This window comes from Belonocnema kinseyi, chromosome 8 (assembly GCF_010883055.1).
Source record: "Belonocnema kinseyi isolate 2016_QV_RU_SX_M_011 chromosome 8, B_treatae_v1, whole genome shotgun sequence".
Lineage (NCBI taxonomy): Eukaryota > Metazoa > Arthropoda > Insecta > Hymenoptera > Cynipidae > Belonocnema > Belonocnema kinseyi.
Window position 1 is genome coordinate 11823577 of NC_046664.1, and position 21117 is coordinate 11844693.

The 21117-nt window shown below is 25.5% G+C and overlaps 1 protein-coding gene across 1 annotated transcript in view; it reads right to left on the reverse strand.

The window, feature by feature from the left end:
* Positions 1-20329, reverse strand: part of LOC117178858 (facilitated trehalose transporter Tret1-like) — a 45558-nt gene extending 25229 nt beyond the window's left edge. The window contains exon 1 of the mRNA XM_033370366.1: positions 19961-20329. Within this exon, the coding sequence (XP_033226257.1) occupies positions 19961-19983 (23 nt within the window). The 5' untranslated portion in view covers positions 19984-20329. The remainder of the gene's footprint in view (positions 1-19960) is intronic.
* Positions 20330-21117: the final 788 nt, after the last annotated feature.

Consider the following 21117-nt stretch of genomic DNA (forward strand, 5'->3'; position numbering starts at 1 on the left):
GTTCAGAAAAAAGATGAAATAATTTTCAGTGAAGTTCCTACCAAAATGCAGTACCTAAACGTATTTTATTGTACTCTAATACATTTTCCAAAGTTTCAGCTCGATATTTTACTTACCAAAAAAGTTCTTAGGTTCAAAAAAACATTCAGTCAACTGAAAAAGTGAGGTCGGTAATATAGGAATTTAGCTGTGTCACATGCCCTTAATCGGTTTATAACCTGTCTACAATGGAGAAAATATTCTTCAAAAAAATTTCGTTTTTTACAGTATAGTATATCAGTATATCAGTATATCAGAATTTGCATGCAGACAAGCCAAAAAGTTAATTAATTTATCCTCCGTTTGTCAAATCCAATCTTTTGTTTCTTACATGATAAATCTAGGCTACTTAGCCTCATATTTATAGCGATAATTTTTTATTGATTTTTTTATAGACTATACGACAATACAAACTCACCATTTTAATCGGTTTAGGCTATCTCATGAAATATATTTTTTAATATTACTAGTAATTATTTTATTGGTATCAAGAAGAAGAGTGCCAAGATTTAAAATAAATGGCTCATGTAATCCTGAATCACAGTAGCCGTTGAACAGAATATTTTTAGGAAAATTTGCGTCTCGTAAGAGTAGATAAGTTCAGAAAAATAATTTCTTCTGCCATCGAACAAAAAGTATTGCTAATTTTAATTTATATTTAAATAAATTTACAAATTAAGATATAAATACGTGTTTTTCTCTTAGTTAATTTAAAGAAAGGTCTTATAAATTAATGATAGGTATAGCATTAATTAAATATAATATAAGCAAAAAATAACTTTAGAAAGACACTTTGAAGAATTTATTTTGATAAAATTTAATGCATATATTCCATCAATATCTTAGTTAATGTTTCAGCAGCATTGCGCGCCAATATTTGAACAAGATGTTGCAGAAATATCCTAGTGGGCACAAAGTTTGACGATGTCTTTAAGACATCGTTACGACATCTTCAAGACAACTTTACGACATCCTATGTCCATGTCGTTAAGGTGTCTTTACGATATCTTAAATAAGTCGTATGATATGACGATGTCTTTACGATATCGCAAAGACACCGAAATGACATGGACTTAGGATGTCGTAAAGATGTCGTAACAATGTCGTAACAACGTCGTAAAGATGTCGTAAATATTTCGTAAAGATGTCGTAACGATTTCGTAAAGACGTCGCCAAATTTTGTGCCCACTAGGATCCTTGACTAATTTTGCCTGAGTTGTACATTTAAATGTTTCTCGATCGTTGCAGCAATATTCATTTACAATAATGCAAATATTTAAAATAAATATTCTGATAATATTTCTACAATATTGTGTGTTGTGGGGATAAGATTCAATATCACGTGAAACTCTGATGTAGGAAGTTGCTCATTCTCTAAATTTTTACAATGGTAATTTTTCTGATGCAAATGGAAAGAAATTGTGTTTCTAGAAAGTGTGTAGAGAAAGTCCTTGAATCTTGGACGGCAACCAAAGTTTTATAAATCTTTTAAGACTCGATAATAGTTTGGGGAAAGGGGTTTAGTATTCTGTATAAATAATTCAAACAAGACACCAAATTCAGTCCAAGATGATTTGTTGAAAAGTTATCAATATTTTTAATTCGGTTTACAAAAATATTGATAAATTCCTAAAGTAAAAAATGGTGCACTTATTTAATAAAATTAATTAAATGACAATCTTTGAAGTTCCGTGAAATATTTTAAAATCATACAAGTTGCCTTGAAATCTTTGAAATTCTTTTTAAATAAATGGGTAGAGTGTAGCGTGGTCCTAAGTCGGCACCGTGGGATAAGCCAGCATCCTCGCGTTTCAGAGAGATGGCGCGCATGTCGGCTTAAAAATGTTGTCGGATAACATGGACGTAATTTACAATGACAAATATAATATTATTAAATATTATCAAAAAATCAATCGATTAAGTGCCTTGGCTTGTGTATTCTGTGTACTTTCGTCTAATAATGTGGATTTTTGATTCAGATTTGTTTAATGTCCTGAGCCGGCACAAAGGTGATGGCCCTGAGTCGGCACTTATGTTTTTGTTATTTGCGTGTTATTTTATTTTTTGTATTTCAATTTCATATCACTCGTCTCTTATTGTTTTTAAGTTTGTTTTTGTTTCTACTGCATGTTGCAAATACAAGGACGTCAATCCTCGAAGCCATCCAGAAGGCTCCATTTACTCCTAAAACACATATAGCCTACCCTTTTTCTTGTATTTAAGTGGAAAAAATTATGTGCCGACTCAGGACCGCAGAGGGTGCCACCTTAGGACCATCATTTTGATAAATAGAAAAAATAGACTTCTTCAGTTTATATTATACCAGTGATATTAAGGCACCCTTAAACCATGCTTATCCTCTGTTTTCGACAAAAAATCGTACTGTGCCGACTTAGGACCACTCTCCTTTTATTTATTTTTAAGGCATTTTCAAACTTTCTCTTTTATTTCATGAATTCGAATTTTTCTGACATTGTTAATACAATTTCTGGCAAATATCATTCAATATTATTCTCCTTTCTCGTTGACTCAATTAACAAATTTTTATATTGTAAATCAGAAAAAAGTAAAAATTTTCGATCGAAGCAAAAAATGGTCTCTTTCCATTTTTGGTTTAAAAAACTAATTTTCAACAACAAAAATCAATTTTTCTAACTAGTTATTTTCGACTTATAAAGACCGAATTTTTAACCGAAATTTTAATACAGACCTATCAAGACTAAAAAAGTTTGCACCAAAAAACGAGCTTTCAACAAAAGAATTGAATTTTCAAATAAATATTTTAATTTTTATGCAAATAGCTTAATTTTCGATTACAGCAGTTGAATTTTGAACAAAAAATATCAATTTTTCAACAAAACAAATAATTTAAAACCAAATAGTTTAATTTTCTACCAAATTGTGAAATTTTTAAGAAAAATATGAATTGCCTGGTAAACAGTTAAATTTTTCACCCAAATTTTCAAATTTATAAATAAATTTTAACAACAAAAATGAATTTTTTCAAAAGTAGTTTAACCTTAAACTAAGTAATCGATTTTTTAATCAAAAACTGATTTATCGACAAAATATGTAATAGTATTTCAACAAAAAAACAAAAAAGATTTTAATTTTAAATAAAAAGGAGTTGAATTTTACTAAAAAACTAATTTTCAACCAAAAAAGATTAATTTTAAACAAGCTGTTGCTTTTCTAAACAAGAAGGAAGAATTTTCAAAGAAGGAGATTATTTTTCTTTTAAAAAACCCGAATTTTTAAGAAAGTACCTGCATTTTTTAAACTGAAAACGTCAAATTTTTAATTAAAAATATCAATTTTCCAACAAAAATGCAATTACATTTTCATTGAAGGAGAAAACTTAAACGAAAATTAATTTTCAACCAAAACAAAAAAAAACTTAATTGTAGTAAAATAGTTCAATATTGAACCAAAGTAATTTATTTACAATTAAAATTATGAATCTTCAACAAAACAAAAGAATTTTTAGGAAAAGAGTTCGAGACTCAAACTAAGATTTAAATTTTAACGATTGAGTTGATTTTTTAACCAAGAAGATTAATTTTGTACTTTCAGCCGAAAATAGAAATTTTCTACAAAACAGTTAAATTTTCAACCGCAATATTCCATTTTTAATTTTAAATACAAGTCAAAAAAAAGAATTTTCTACAAAGTAATTTAACTTTAAACCAAGTAGTTGATTTTTGAACTAAAAATATGAATTTTCAAGAAAAAAGTAAACTGCAAGGCGAACAGTTTAATTTTCTACCAATTTTTTTAAATTTTCCAGCCCAAAATAGAAATTTTCTACTAAGCAGATGCATTTTCAATCCAAATTTTCAAATTTTAACCACATTTTCAAGAACAAAAAAAATCAATTTTCTACGAAGAGGTTCAACTATAAACCAATTGGTGATTTTTTAAAAACAAAAAATATTAATTCTGAACCAACAAAAACATTAAGTTTCAACTAAAAAGATCAATTTCAAAATATAAATTCTCAGAACAAAAAGAAAAAAATTTCAGTAAAATAGATTAATTTTTAAGCAAAGAGATAATTTTTTGAAAAACAGTTGAATTTTTTAATTATAATGCAAAAATCTTCAACAAAGAATGGAATAGGTAAGTTTTCATTTCATGCATTATTTTTCAAGCAAAAATAAAACGAATTTTGAATCAAAAACTGAAAAAATTCAAATAAAAAAAATAGTTGTCACCCAACCAAAAGGGATTAATATCGAACTCAAAATACAATAGTAGACTTTTTAATTAAAAAGAATGAACTTTTAAACAAAAAAGATCATTTTTCAGAAAATATTTGAATTTTTAACAAAATAATTACATTTTCAACCAAACAGTGGAATTTTAAATCAAAAGAGATTAATTCAGAGCCAAAAATATAATAGCAGACCTTTCAATTAAAAATAATTGACACTTAGCCATGAGAGATGAATTTTAAACAATAAAAGAGGAATTTTCAACCGAAGGGATGAATTTTTGAATCCTCAAAAACTAATTTTCCATCCCAAAAGAGAAGTGTTTAACAAAGGAGTTGAATTTTTAACAATAAATAATATGACTTTGAACATAATAGTAGAATTTGCAACAAAATAATTAAATTTTTAACAAATCAGTTCAAATATAACCAAAAAGATTAATTCCGAACCCAAAATATAATAGTGGACTTTTCAAATAAACAGAATAAACTTTTGACTAACAAAGCTGATTTTCTAAGAAGACAGTTGAATTTCAACAAATTAATTAAATTTTTAAACAAATAGTAGAATTTTTAACCAGAATTGATGAATTCTACACCAAAAATATGTTAGTAGACTTTTCAATAAAAAATATTTAACATTTAACAATGAAAGTTAACTTTTAAACTGAATTTTTTAACAAAAGTTTGAAATTGAACAAAATAGTATAATTTGCCATAAAATAATTGCATTGTCAATAAATTAGTTGAATTTTTAACCAAAGGACTAATTCTGAATCCAAAATATAATGGGAGAGTTAAAAAAAATACCGGTCGGGTGCTCTTCCCTTAAGCTACTAGAGAGATCGTAACAAGAATTTGTTTTTATAAATACAAGAATTTTTTGCCAGGTGTTACGTGTTCAAATTGATCAAGGAATCTTTATTATCATCGGATAATAACATAAATTCTTAACGTCTTTCAGAGCAGAGCGAGGTATAAATAAAATTTTTTTTTTTAAATTTAATTTTTCCTGAAATAAGATTTTCCCCTTTGCTTCTCTGGGAATCGAACCACAGAATTTTCGATTGCCGGTCGGGTGCTTTTCCCTTAAGCTACTAAAGAGATCGAAAGTGGAATCCTTTTTAATAAATACATGCATTATTTTTTCAGGTGTTATGTGCTCAAATTTTTGAAATAATAATGTGTGCATTTCTGAAAAAGAATTCTTGTTTCGATATCTATAGTAGCTTAAGGGAAAACGACTCGAACGGACTTAATCTATGAAGGTAAGTTAATTTTCAAAATGTTCTCAAACAAAAAAAATGTCGGAAGAAGTTGACTAAAAAAATTTAAATTAACTAAATTAATTAACAAAATTATCACGGAAATGTCAAAAATTGTCACATGAGAGAGGAGTGGGTCAAAAATGAAAAAGTTCTACAAAAAATAAACAAATCGTAATTTTTTTTCAACCCTCAAGTAATATAAAATAATAATGAAAAAATATTATTTAGAAATGAATTCTTAACTAAAGAAAATTGTCAACAACTGAAATATTTTTCGAAATAGAAAATTTTATTTATACAATTTTATTGGCACAACTTCATCTATCTTCAAGTTCACCTATTTTCTGCATCAAAAATAAAATTAAGTGACTCTACTGCCAGACTCTTGCGAACGATTAGGTATACTTCGTTCCACTAAATTAATCTGTTATTTTTTAATAACAAATGGTCTGTTATTTTCTGATTAAAAATGACTTAGACCCTAAATTGTTCGGTGAATAATTATTAGTAACAGGTTTGAGTTCCTGTGCTGATGAATAAGCCAGTAGTGTAATAAAAATTAATAACCGAAAGCAATTAAACTCATATCAAGAAATTGGGGTGAGTTATACATGTTATAACTGAAATCGATTTTTTTTTATTGTGCCTTAAGTTATTGGTATCAGTAAAAAGTGGAATTGTAAAACTGTGAATAACTATTGATTAGTTTATTTTTTATTTTTATATTTTTTATTATTTTTTTTATGTTAAGATATTTTGGACAGATAATCAAGTTATCTAGAATGTACGTAGGCGCATTATGCACGTGCTTCAGTGCTTCAACGCCTTAAACCACAATTGATACAAGACTTCCTGCCAACACTTGTCGTGAAGCGAAAAAATATTTTAAACACTTAACTTTCTAAGTAGTTAATATTATTATTATTTTTATTAATGAACCATAAAAATTACAATATTGAACCACAGTTACGTAAAAAATTTTAATTGTGTTTAAAAACATACAAGACGCTTTTTAAATACATTTAATATTTGTTTAGCAACACAAATATTGAAATTTCTTACAAAAAAGAATTATTATCAGTTTGTTTTTAAATATGTATAAATATAAGTTCTATAATATTCTTGAGATAAATTTTCGAAAATGCTCTCATGTTTTAAAGAATTTTAAAACTGCTCAAAACTTCTTTAATTGCTGAAAATTTATTTAGTTGACTTCAATTTTTCTTCAAATCTCGAAAAATTATTCCAAATTTTTCTATAAATTTTAGGAAAATTAGAAATGATTTTTTAATATTTTAGATGTGTCAAAAAAAGAACATTCCAGAAGATTTCAAAAATGTTTTTTAGAGGATTTTAAAGAATGTTAGGAAAAATTCGAGCCTTTTTAAAAGATATTTAGGACTTTTAGAAGTTTGGAATAAATATTTGATCAATTTTAGGCTGAATTCTCGGAAATATTTGTAATCTATTCAGAACCTTTTAAATTCTTAAAACTGTTTTCAGCTGATTCGAATTTTTGAAAAATTGTGCAAAATGTTAAAAACGTGCCTTAAAATCTTCCTAATTGCCCTAAGCATTTCAAGAAAATTAGGAAAAAAATTTGAATATTTCAGACGTGTCAAAAAAGAATTTAGGTTTCAAAAAACTTTTAGTTTACAGGATTTGGCAAGAAATTAGGAAAAATTCAAGCCTTTTTAAAAAATATTTCGGGCTTTCAGAAGTATGGAAGACATGATTAAAAATGTAAAAAAATTGCCCTAAAATCTTCGAAAATTTCCTACGATTTTAAGAAAATTAGGGAAGATTTGTAAATATTATTGACGCGTAAAAAAATCTAGAAGATTAAAAAGTAGAATTTATTTTGCAGAATTTCAAAAAATGTTATGAAACATTCGAGCCTTTTTAAAAGACATTTCGGATTTTTAGAAGTCAGGAAAAAATAAAAAATATTTTATTTTTCGAAAATGCTTCCAAGTTATAAAATATCTTAAATCCACCCAAAACCTTTTAAATTCCCAAAAATATTTGTAGCTAACTTGAAGTTTTCTGGAAATTTCGAAAATTCATTCAAAATGTTAAAAAATTGCCCTAAAATCTTCCAAGGTTTCCTAGGAATTTTAAGAAACTTAAAAACGATTTCTGAATATTTCAGGTGTGTTAAAAAAGAATCTAGAATAATCTAAAATTGTATTTTAGAGCATTTTAAAAAAATGTTAGGAAAAAATCGAGCCTTTTTAAAATATATTTCGGACTTTCAGACGTTTAAAAGAAATCATTGAAGATGTAAAAAAATTGCTCTAAAATCTTTTATATTTTCGTAGGAATTTTAAGGAAATTAAAAACGATTTCGGAATATTTGAGATGCGTCGAAGAAGAATCTATAAGAATAAAAAAATGATTTCATAGGATTTTACAAAATGTAAGTAAAACTTCAAGCCTTTTTAAAACAAATTTCGGACTTTTAGAAGTGAAGAAAAAATAACAAATATTTGATTTTTCAGGAATGCTTTCAAGTTCTAAAACATTTTAAATCTATTCAAAACCTTTTAAATTCGTAAAACTATTTTTAGCTGACTCGAACTATTTTTTGATTTTTAAATATCATTTAAAATGTTAATAACATGCCTTAAAATATTTTTAATTTTCCTATGCTTTATAAGAAAATTAGAACGAATTTTTGAATATTTTAAGCGTGTCATAAAACAATCTAGGTTTTCAAAAACTTTTATTTTAAAGGATTTTACAAAATATTAGAAAAAATTCGAGCCTTTTCAAAAAATATTTAAGACTTTCAGAAGTTTGCAAGACGTCATTGAAGATGTAAAAAAATTGCCCTAAAATCTTATAAATTTTTCTAGGAATTAAAAAAAAAATTTAAAAAGATTTCTGGATTATTTCACAGGGTTTTACTAAATTTTACGAAAAATTCGAGCCTTTTTAAAATACTTTTCGGACTTTCAGAAGTGAGGAAGAAATGAAATTTTTAGCTGACTCGAATCTTTCTTAAAATTTCGAAAATTCATTCAAAATGTAAAAGAACTGTCCTAAAATCTTCCAAATTTTCCTAGAAATTTACAGAAAATTAAAAACGATTTCTGAATATTTGACACGTGTAAAAAAAGAATCTAGAATATTATAACAATGTAGTTTACGGGATTAAAACAAAATTTAAGAAAAAATTGGAGCCTTTTTAAAAGATATTTCGGACTTTTAGAAGTTTGGAAGAAATTAAAAATATGTTTTCTATTTTCGGCTCGATATTCAAAAATACTTTTAAGTTTTAAAATATATCAAATCTATTCAAAACCTTTTAAATTCCTAAAACAATTTTTAGCTGACTCTATTTTTTTATATTTCGAAAAATCATTTAAAATATTAAAAACTTGCCTTAAAATCTTTTAAATTTTCGTATGAATTTTATGAAAATTATAACAAATTTTTCAATCTTTCAGATGGGTTAGGAAAGAATCTAGGTTTTAAAAAAATGTTACTTTACAGGATTTTACGAAATAATAGGAAAAATTGGAGCCTTTTTAAAAAATATTTCGGACTTTCAGAAGTTGGGAAGTAATAAAGCATATTTGATAAATTTTCCAAAATGCTTCCAAATTTTAAAACATTTTATATCTATTCAAAATCTCATGAATTCTTAAACACATTTTTAGCTGACTCAAATTTTCACGGAAATTAAAAAAAATCATCCAATAGGTCAAAAAATTTCCTTGAAATCTTCTAAATTTTTCTAGGAATTTTAAGAAAGTTAGAAAAGATTTTTGCATATTTCAGATGTGTTAAAAAAGAATCTAGAAGGTTAAAGAAAATTATAATTTGTACAGACTTTGATAAAATTTTATGAAAAATCCAAGTCTTTTTAAAAGTTATTTCGGACTTTCAGAAGTTTGGAAAAAATAAAAAATATTTGATAAATTTTCAGAAATGCTTCCAAGTTTTACAATATTTTCAATCCACTTAAAACCTCTAAAATTCTGAAAAATATTTTTAGCTGATTTGAATTTTTCTTAAAATTATAAAAAGTAATTCAAAATATACCAAATTTGTCTTAAAATATTTTAAATTTTCCTAAGTATGTGAAGAAAATTAGAAAAGATTTCTGAATACTTCAGACAAAAAAGAATCTAGAACTTTAAAAATATATTTTACAGGATTTTAAAAAATATTTAGAAAAATTCAATCCTTTTTCAAAGATATTTTGGACTTTCAGAAGTTTGAAAGAGAGAAAAAATATTTTTTTTCGGAAATGCTTCCAAGTTCTAAAACATTTTAAATCTATTAAAAACATATGGATTTTTTAAAATTATCCTCAGCTGGGTCGAATTTTTCGTAACATTAAAAAAAAATTTTTTGTTTAAACAATTGCCTCAGAATTTTAAGAAAATTAGAAAATAGTTTTGAATATTTCAGATATTTAGAAAAATAATTTAGAAGATTAATAACAAATATTTATTTGACTGGATTTTAGAAAATTTTAGGAAAAATTCGAGTGTCCTTGAAAGATATTTAGGACTTTTAGAAGTTCGGTAGAAATTAAAAATATTTGAGTAACTTTAAGCTCGATTTTCACAAATGTTTTCAAACAAAAATTATTTCAAATCTATTATTTTTAAACCTTTGAAAATTAAAATTATTCTTTTCAAAATAAACTTAAACCATTAAAAATTTTCCCACAAATCTTTAGAAAAATTTAATTTTTAAATCTTTCAAAATCATTTAGAAGTTGCTAAATTTGTTGCTAATTTTTAAAAATAATTTTTTCCCGTAATTTAATTTTTCTTATCACTCCAAAAATGAAAAAATTGGGGAATTATAGAGTGGTAGCAAAATGTTAAGAACATAATTATTTCCCAATATTGAACAATAATTTACAACTTAATTATTCACTTCTATCAATTACGTTCAGAAACATGTAGAAATAAATTTTACGATAAAATAAAATTAATTATTTGGAGATTTTGAGATACAAAATTGACGGTGCAGAAAATTCATAAATCTTTACCAATAGATTAACAAACTGAAAACAGACACTAAAAATTACATTCCTGCAGTATCGCAACCAATCAGGTTTACGACAAAAATGTGTTTTATGTTTACGAGATATTAAATAACATCGCTTTTTTTAGGAAATTAAAAATATTTCTAATTTAAGAAATGAATTTATTGTGCAGAAGTTTTGGGAAATGGTTTAAAATAAATAAGAACACACTTTCTGGTCGACATGAGTTTCTATTTGGAATAAATGACCCAGTTTTGTTCATTCTATTTGAGCTAGGGCTCTAAGACCCTATTCTCAGTTACATTCTAAATTAATAAAATTGCACTTTTCAAACAAACTGGAAACTCAAATGGGCCAGATAGATGTGCTATTATATATTTTGATAATTTCCGAAAATTTCGGAATAGTATAGTTTTTGAATTATAAAGCCGCCGATGATATTATAAGCAGGAAGGCCATAGATCTACTGCGCTGCCATGAGTGCCATAAATACTACTGCGCATCGAATTAGGTTACATAAATGTTCAAAACTTTCCGGAACTTTCTTCTGTCTCTCTTTATTTCCAAATTTAACTATTTGCTAGAAAATCATCGTGTTTGGTTAAAAATTTATTTTTTAACTATATATATTTAAGTATTCCAGTTGGAGATTATGATTTTAGTTGAACATTAATCACTGATTCAAAATTTTAACTGCTTTGTTGAAAATCGGATTTTTCGTAGTAAGAAAATAATTTTCTAAATTGAAAATGTAACTATTCTATTTTTGGTTAAAAGTTGATCCGTTCAATTGGAAATTTAACTGCCTCGATAAAAATTCATGTTATTTTTTGTAAACTCGTCTTTTGAATGTTCAATGATTTGGTTCAAAATTAATCTGCTTTGTAGAAAATTCAGCAATTTTAGGTAAAAATCATTTTTTTGTTTGTTTTAAATAAATATGTTTTATTGAGAATTCGATTTCTCAGGTAAAAAAATCATTTCGTTTGATAGAAAATTCAACTATTTAGTAGAAAATGAACTTTTTATTTTAAAAATTAAATGATTTTCTGAAAAATTCTCCTTTTTGGATGAAAATCTAACTCTTTTGTTGAGAATCCCTCTTGTCGGTTGAGGATTCTACTATTTTGTTAAAAATTTGAATTTTTTTCACATTAACTGTTTGTTATTTAAAATTAAAATTTGTGTTAAAATATCAAAATATTACAGTTTTCACTGATAAATTTATCTTATTTGGTTAAAAATTACCCTTTTTTCCTAAAGTTTAACAATTTGGTTAAAAAGTTATTTTTTTAGTTGTGTATTCTTCATTTTGTTGAAAATTGATCTCCGCAGTTGAAACGTGCACTATTTTGTTGATAATTTTTTGTTTGTTAAGAATTTATTTTTTACTGAAGATTTAACCAGTTGATTTCTGTCGAAACAACTATTTATTATCGTTCAAAATTTTTTGACCTAAAAAACATATATTGTTAACGTAAAAATAAAAATATTTAAAAAATTGTAATTTTCTGGAAATACAATCATGGAAAATTAACTGTACTAATTTATCTTTATTCAAATCTCATAATAAATTCACAATTATAAATTTGTCAAGCAAAATCGTTGAAAAATTATGAAACATTAAAAATTTTTTTTCAAAAACATCAATTTTTGGCAAACACGCTACAAAACTGTAAAAAGTAAATTGTTAAAATAAATTTTTCATCTTCAAAATTTTATGATTTTTTATTAAAAATATCAATTTCTAATGTAAAACAATAAACTAACCTAAAATTGTTGAACATGCTAAAATACGCATAATATTTTTAATAATTTATCAGACAGTAAAATTTGTTAAATTAAACCACGCAAGGTTGTTTAAAAAAACACAAAATTTTTTATTCGAATAAGGTTTTCCGTGATTTTGGATAATAAAAGGATGATTTTGCAGATTTCATTAGATTTTTCTAGATTTTAATAAATCAATTTGAAATATTGAAATATAAACAGAGATCTTCATTACTATTTGCATTGAAATAACTTATTAATAATTAGAGACTTGCGTATATATTCTTCGTGAATTTTTGTAATGATTTAAAGTGTAATAAATAATTATTTTGCAATCTTATCTAGACAATTAAAAGATTTTTTAAGCATAAGACTTGATAAGATAATGGATAATGATCCACTTATTGCTTTCATGATAATAAACTTGACTGTACAAACCTTTAATTTATAACATTGTTTAAAAAAGGATAGATGGTGTCTTTAGAGGAAAAGTTTATCCTAATTTGTCTTTTTTCTGCTAACACATTTTCAGAATAAAACCCTCTTAATGAAAGAACTTTTTAAAAATTGTTTTTCATCTTATCTACAAATGGAATAAATTAGAAATACTGAATGCAATTTATTTTTATTTTGCATTAAAATATACTTGATATACTTTTTCTTCTAATTTAAAAAAAGCTGGTGATTAAATAAGGAAATATTGATAATGATTTCACGAAATTATGAAATAATAAAATTTCTTTCATGTTTTAATTCGTAATCAATATTTTAACAAAAAAACCAATTATTCCCCTATATCTAAAAGTTTATGTGTTCGGGGCTTAACTTTTGTAGACAAAGCGAAGATTCTAATTACATTAATCGATTTTTATTATATGCGTAGTGTAATAAATCAAATATAACCCTACCCCAATATGGAAGGCGAAATTATAAGTAAAAAAATATTTAAAAATGATTAAAAAGTTATAAAAAAATTATTATTAAAGAAAATCAAGGAAAGCATACACTCGAGGTTAAATTGCACCGGAAAGATTCTAATGAGACGCGCCGTCTAGATACGTCAAGGGCATTAAAAAAATATACGACATACGAAAGTAAAAATAATCTTTTGACTTTTGCCTTGTCATCTCTGCAGCGTTTTTATTAAATTTTCTGATAACAAATGTCTTTGGGTTTTATAAAGGTCTTGTAAAAGATTTAAATTTGTTTCGCGAGAAAAAATATTTTTAGAGACAATCTTTATAAAATAAAAAACAAAAATTGTTGAAATTATATAACTAATATTTAATTAATTAACTATAATAATTAATGAAATTATTTACATTGTATTTGAAAAATATCGCAATGTTAATAAAATAAATTGATTACATTTTATCAAAATCATTCAATTTCCTAACTTTTGGGAAATATTTTATAATTTTTCTGGTATTAATCTGATTCATTTTCGAAAATTTCCAAATTTCTATTTTTAACCAAAAATGTGGCACTTTTCGCAAAAATGAGTGAATAAAAAATCTCAAATTTTTTACAGTGCTGATCAAAATTGATTCCTATCATATTCTTTTAGAAGAAACATGCTCTATTTATTTTCTTCTTTCGAGGAAAACTTTATAGATTTAAACATTTAGTTTTTTGGAAAACGCAAAAATAAAAAAATATGAGGAAGTTTATTTATAAAAAATAGTCTAATTTTTGTGACTAGTTAAAAAAATGTATTTCCATCCAAAAGGTACACCTCACTTTTTCTTTTATAGTGAAAAAAAATATTTGCCGTTATTTACAATTATTTTCTCAAAAGTCTCAAAAAAAGAAACAAGAAAATACAAGGTCCTAAAAATTTAGTTACAAAACTAGAAATAATTTTCCTCTGAATTTATTTTTGTGAGTCGTTGCCAAACGGTTGTGAAATTTGTTTTATGAGATTATTCCTCTCCCAAAATAGAACAAACATATCGATTTCAGAGATCAAGAATCCGAATTGTAGCGTCGACAAATTTTAGAACAAAAAATGGGTTCATCTGCGCCTTTGGAAAATCAAATTTCGAAATTATTTGAAAAATATTTAGCGTGCACAATTTTATATAAAAAAAACGGAAAAAATTATTCAATTTTTTGCACATCGTACAATACACAGTTCTCAAAATTTTGTAAATTTACAAACAATTCAACAATTGTCCTATTTAGAATTTTTAATGCATTAAAAAAGGTGAACTTAACTTATTATATGAGTGGCTGCGAATTTTAATAACAATTTTTATTCTTATTTTAAATTAAAATAATGCTCATTTAATTCACTGTGACTTCTCAACGAAAAGTGTATTATGAAGTCGATGTTAATTTTTTTTTAACTATAGGTTCTTCATTTTTGTTGCTAAATGATTAAATAAATAACAATACAAATTGTAATAGTTCACATTTCAAGAAAAAATATTTCTATATTGAGTCAAAAGCAGTTGAATTTGTCTAAGAAGACCGATTTTCAACCAAAAAAGATTGTTATATGCAGAAAGACAAAATTTTTAAGCAAATTATAATTTGAGGGGAAAAATAATTTTTTATACAAAGTACAAATGCTGTTTATTATTTTTTAAATTTATCTAATTTTAGAGTAACATAATAATAATTCTCCTAAGATTTTTGAGAAAAATCAAAACGATTTTTGAAGATTTCAGGTATGTTGAATATGTATTGAGAACATTTAAAAAAAAGTTTTGACTTTTACAGTATATTAGTCTCTTGAAATAATTTCTTTTTGAATAAAAAATCATTGTAAAGTTTATTAGGAATTTTAATAAAATTTTGTTATTCCCTTGGAAATTTTTTTGATTCTTGAAAGGCTTCTTTTTTATTTCGATTAAATTATGATTTAAAAATTAAATGATGTAAAAACAGCCTCAAATGATAGTTATCAGGTAAATATTGTTGTTTTTCCCATGAATATAAAAAAGGTAACCACAGCAGTTCCTCAAGAATTAGTAGATTTTTTTATTTTTGAAAAAAGATTTTTTATTTTAGGATAAGTATTTGCTGAAATTTTTTTTCTAATAGTAGTAATTGTCGTCACTAAATAAAGTAAAATTTCTTTAAAGTTTCGTCACTTTCTTTAATTTTTAGGGATTAATTATAATTTTTTTATTTCAACTTTATCGCAAAATCGCTACTTTAATGCTGCACCCACTTTGAGAAAAATTTTGTAACAAAAAAATTTAAGTTTCACGTAGCAATCTGATATAAAAGTAATATTTTAAAAATAATTATTTATATATATTCTATAACCGATTATGAAACGAAATTTTGAGTTTCAACTCTAAATTTCTTTTTTTTTAATGTACAAAATTTCTGAAAATAAAACCAAAAATCCGACAACCGAATTCTGACAACCATAAAATGTTCCTATGGGAATTTGAAATAAACAATGCAATTTTTTTTACTTTGATAAGGGTGCAGTATGAGTGCTGAAACGTTGGAGTTTATTTTTAATAGATATTTTTTTCTTGTGCTGTGATAATAATAAAAATAAAAAAGACGAAAGAAATAAAAAAGAGAAGGAAGAGGATTTGGTTGGTTGCCTTCTCATTTTTCTGTCCTATTTTTTATTTTTGTCCAAGGAGGAAAATTCTTTTCTTTTCTTTTTAAGGAGAAAAAAGTGTTTTAACTGCTTTTTTTCAAGTTTCAATAGGAAAATTTTATGCTGGTTGTCTAAATTTGGTCGTTCGATTCTTGGTTATAATTTGAGGAATTCCGCACATTACATTGATTTTTGAACATCAAATAAAATTTTTAATTTGATTTTAATTTCATCTAAAACATTTCTAATTCTTATATTGTTTTTTAAATATTTTACGGTGCTATTTTCTTTTTTTATAGTTTGGAGGGCGCAAAATTATGCATTCGCGCCGGGCGTAAAAAAAGGCAAAATACAATAATAAATCTTCATTCTTCTTCGATTTTTAATTTTTCGAATAAATAATCTTCTGAGTTATAATATGTAAAAACCCACTTAGTCTAGCAGTGGTGTCTCCGTGGCGTCTATCTTGGCCGATAATTTGCACCGTTGCATATTAATAGACCACTTGCATCACGCATGTTAAATAGATGTATCGTTATCTTCACGCCGATACAAATAACCCACGGTGAGTGATCTTGTCATCATTCCTCATCAAATCAACTTAAGAGATAAGAGAAGACAACAAGAACAAAAGACACAAAAAAAAGTTAATTGTTCAATTTATCACAGTTTTTTTTTAGGCGGAATTGAAAAATTTTATTTATCAGTAGCCTTGCAGAAATCAAATCAATTCGCACTACATCTTGATGAAAAAACAAGTGTAGGTTGAGAGAATAAATACGGGTATTCATTATTCAATCGATAATGTTTCAGAATCACGTGGAAGAGAAATGTACCTACCACATAAATTCATCTTTAGTTATAGTACTTTATATGATTCTCATAACGTAATTCGCATGGAAAATGTGTTGGCTTTTATGGTTTTAATGGATGACATTAAAAATAAGAACATTCTCGTAAAAATTTGTTTTGAGATAATTATGAATTGTTTGAAACATTTAGAGGGAATAGAATAAGAAAAATTAAATTTAATATCTATGATGTTTTATTAAACAAATTAAATATAAGGTTCTGAGAGATATTCCGTTGTTTTCAGAAAAGTAGTTTTGGTTTGCTATTTAAAAATATGCGTTTCTTATCTTAAATGATGATACAATAGTTCCATAAAACAAAAATATTAATTATTTCTTTTGTTTTTTACACGTGGATTTGTAATATTTTACGTTCCTAACATGTAATTTTATTCTTTAACTTTATAGTCGTTTATGTGATTCTAGAAAATATATTTTTAAAAAGAATCCACATGCATAACGGTTTTTACACATTACATTAAAATATAATAGCTTTTTTTAATAACCAAGAATACAATAATGCGATAAACACAATACTAATATATATGTCTATTATAATATACATTATATTTTACTACTAAGAATAATAATATAATAATGATATACATATATAATAATTTTATATGAAGTACATCCTATAATATATATAAATTTAATATGCAGCATATGTCTTCATTTTTTTTGTATTTATTTGGAAGATAAATGAATGGTGAACATTAAAGTAGGGTTCTTTCAAAAGATCGTATTATGATATAATAATTAGAACAAATAAAATTTATTGTAAATTTGAGATACAATTTTAAGACAATTATAATTTTTCTCAACCTTTTATCATTGCTATTCCTTGAAATAATTATCTCGCAATAAAGAAAAGTAATACATTTTCTCATTATTTTCGGATTTTTAAAAAAGAAAAAATTCTGTTACATTGCGTTATCGCGACCATGAATTTATGTTTTCTCAGAACAAAATAATTTGCTTCGATCGGACCTTTTTTATTGCCACTCAGTATAACCCATATCTCTGAAGTAATTTTTTTATTTTTACAATAAATTGAAAATCCTGTTTTTAATCAATATCTAAAGCCGATTTTGGAAACCTATAAATTATGATATCCAAAATCGGGGTTGATTTTCTCAGATTCCGCTAAATTTGTTACATCAAAGATAATTTTCACTTTCATATCATCAATTTCCACATATATTTCCTCAAATATTAATGAATTTTGTTAAAAAAAATGTGTTGGCTGCAATTAAACAATACTTTGTCTGGGTGGTGGACATTTGTTTTATCTATAAATAATTACTTCGATTTTACATAATGCTTTTCCGCTATTTTAAAAATTATCTATTTTTTTATCTATTTTTTATCTATTTTTTATTTGAGTATTTTTCATAAGTTTTATTATTTTGTTAAAAGTCTTATTTTGCTTAAAACTAATATTTTTTGTAAAAAAATTAACTATAATTGATTATAAGTTGGATTTTTTATATTTTTTTGCACCTAGATTCATCTGCTTGGCTGAACATTTAACTATTCCACTTTTTTAAATTAATCTTCTAGATTAAAATATCATCATTTGGTTTAAACTATTTTGTTTAAAAATTATTTGTTTTTCGTTGAGAATTGATTTTTTAACTATCAACATAGCTATTCCATTTTTGAATAAAAATTGATTTATTGTATTAAAATATTATCTTTTCTAGTTGGCATTTTACTTATTTTGTTAAAAAACTATTTTTTGATCGAAATTCATCTTGTTTGTTCAAACATTGTAATATTTGATTGGAAATTTTATTATTTGATTGAAAATGCTACTATTTTGTTGAAAATTCATTTTTTTGGGTCTAGATACATTTTCTTGGTTAAAAATTGAACTATTCCATTAACAAAATTAAACTGCTTCATTAAAAAATCATCTTCTTGGTTGAGATATATTGTTTAAAATTTCATTATTTTGTTGAAAATGCCACTATTTTGTTGACAAGTCGTCTTTTTTGGTAAAGAAAAGGAAGCAATGTCATTCAAAGTTGAAATACTTTCTTGAAAATTCATTTTTTTATCTAGATTAATCGGCTTGCTTTAAAATTTCAAATTTAATTGAATAATTTTATTCATAAATTGATTTTTTACCGAATAGATCAATTTAAAGCAAAAATATGATTTTTCAACAAAAAAGTTAATTTTCAATCCAATGGTTTAATTTTCTACATAATTTTTAATTCCTGAACTAAACCACCTTAATTTCAAACCAAACAGTTAAAATTTTATCCAAAAAGGATAAATTTTCAACCAATAAGATTAATGTTCGACAAAATAAAAGATTTTTTATCTAGTTCTGTACCGACACCCTTCAAATTTAATTAAGAAAAAATTCTTCCTTTAGCTCTATAGTCCTTTACATGATTCTCATCACGTTGGCGTGCAAAATTTGCATGCTTTTATGATTTAATGCGTGACATTAGAAATATTAAAAATATTACAGTTGAAATTCAAATTTCTTAATTTATTAAACAGATTGAGTATAACTTTTGAAAGACTTTTTTTCGGAGGTTTCTTTTTGCTTTGAAATTAAAAAAAGACATTTTTGTTTGTAATAAAAAATAATACCACTTCATAAAACAATATAATAATTATTTTTTAAAATTATTTAAAAGGTGCTGAATTGCGAAATTATTTTTTTCACGTGGATGATATATGTACCTATCACGTGAATATATATTTTAGCTATATAGTCGTCCTTTATACGATTCTCATGACGCAATTGGCGTGGAAAATGTGCTTGCTTTTATGCTTTAATGCCAGAAATCATAAATAGAAATATTGTCGTATAATGTCATTTAAAGCTATTCATGAATTATTTAAAAAACATTCCGAGGAAATGGAATTATTAAAAAAATCTAAATTACAAAAATTTATTAATTTATTAACCAAATTGAATATTTCTTTCGTGAGACGTTCCTTTGTCTATAAAAGTGTCTTTTTTTGAAATTTAAAAACTCTCGCTTCTTTATAATAAAATATAATAATGTAATAAAACAATATATATATATATATAATTATACAACACATATTTGACCTATTGCGTCATAAATCAAATCAGAACAAAAATCTTTCTTCTCATTATACTGAAATGAAGCTTAAGACTTTTGAAATTTTGATTAAAAACACTCTTATTAATTTTTTTTTTAAGTTCTCAGATTTTTTTAACCAAAAAATGAAGCAACAGGTGAGACTCACTCAGTGTAGTTCTGCGATGACATCTTATCAGGAAAAATATCACAGTCTTTAAATCACAATATTTCGACTTAGAATAGGGATGGCTTTTTGAAAATATAAATAACTATAATAATAGATATAATACTAGGGTGAACTTTTGAACTTTTTCACCCCCTTCTTTTTTGTTCACTTTTTCCAAATTGTCCGGCCGATTTGGTAAAACCCCGCGAGAATTTGAGCTCGTTTCTCGCGACTCATCTGTACTGCCCTTTTGTTCTTGGTAGACTATCGCGATACACTGGAATCGATCCTCCTTTTCCGCGACTCTTCCGGCAATTTTACCACGATACGAGTCCTCGCGTTAATATCGAGCGCAACTATCGCCTCGACGTGCCGCGGAGCGAGTGTGTACTCAAGCGAGAAATGGTCAAAGCTTTATATATAAAATGAGCTTTTCGCGTACGCACATGGTAGGAGGGAACGTATGACATATCGCTGACCCCGTGTCGCTCTTTAAATTCTCATCTGATTTTTAAGGGGCCATCCATAAACTACTTTACCAATTTTTTGTGTACTAAAAACTATGGTAACAGGGGTAGGGGAAGAAACAAAAATTAATGTTAAAAAAAATTTCAAACTAAATTATTATGAAAGAAGATCTTCTCACTTCGCTTCACTGGGAATCGAACCACAGCACTTCCGATTGCCGGTCGTGTACTTTGCCATTATAAATACTTTGTTACCATAGTGCGTTATGTAATTTAAGTACGGCCCTAAGCTAATAGAGGGATCGAAAGCAAAATCTTTCTTCAGAAATACAGGATAATTCAAGACAGGTGTCACATTTATGATACGAGTAATTTAAAGGAATCAGTATTATCATCAGAGCTAGTTCCTGTCGATCACTGTAGATTTCATTACACAAGCTATGAAAATAGAAATCAAAACTATCAATCAAGTTAATTCTTCAAATAACAGAAAATTTGTAGCCTCCTTTCTGACAAGACAAAAATAATTTTTTTAAATTGTTTAAATAAAATTATTCTGAAAAAAGATCTTCTCACTTCGCTTCACTGAAATTTTAATTACAGAACTTTCGATTGCTGGGTGGGTGCTCTCCCATTTAGATATTAGAGAGATCGAAAGAAGAATCTTTTTTCAGAAATACAGGATATTTC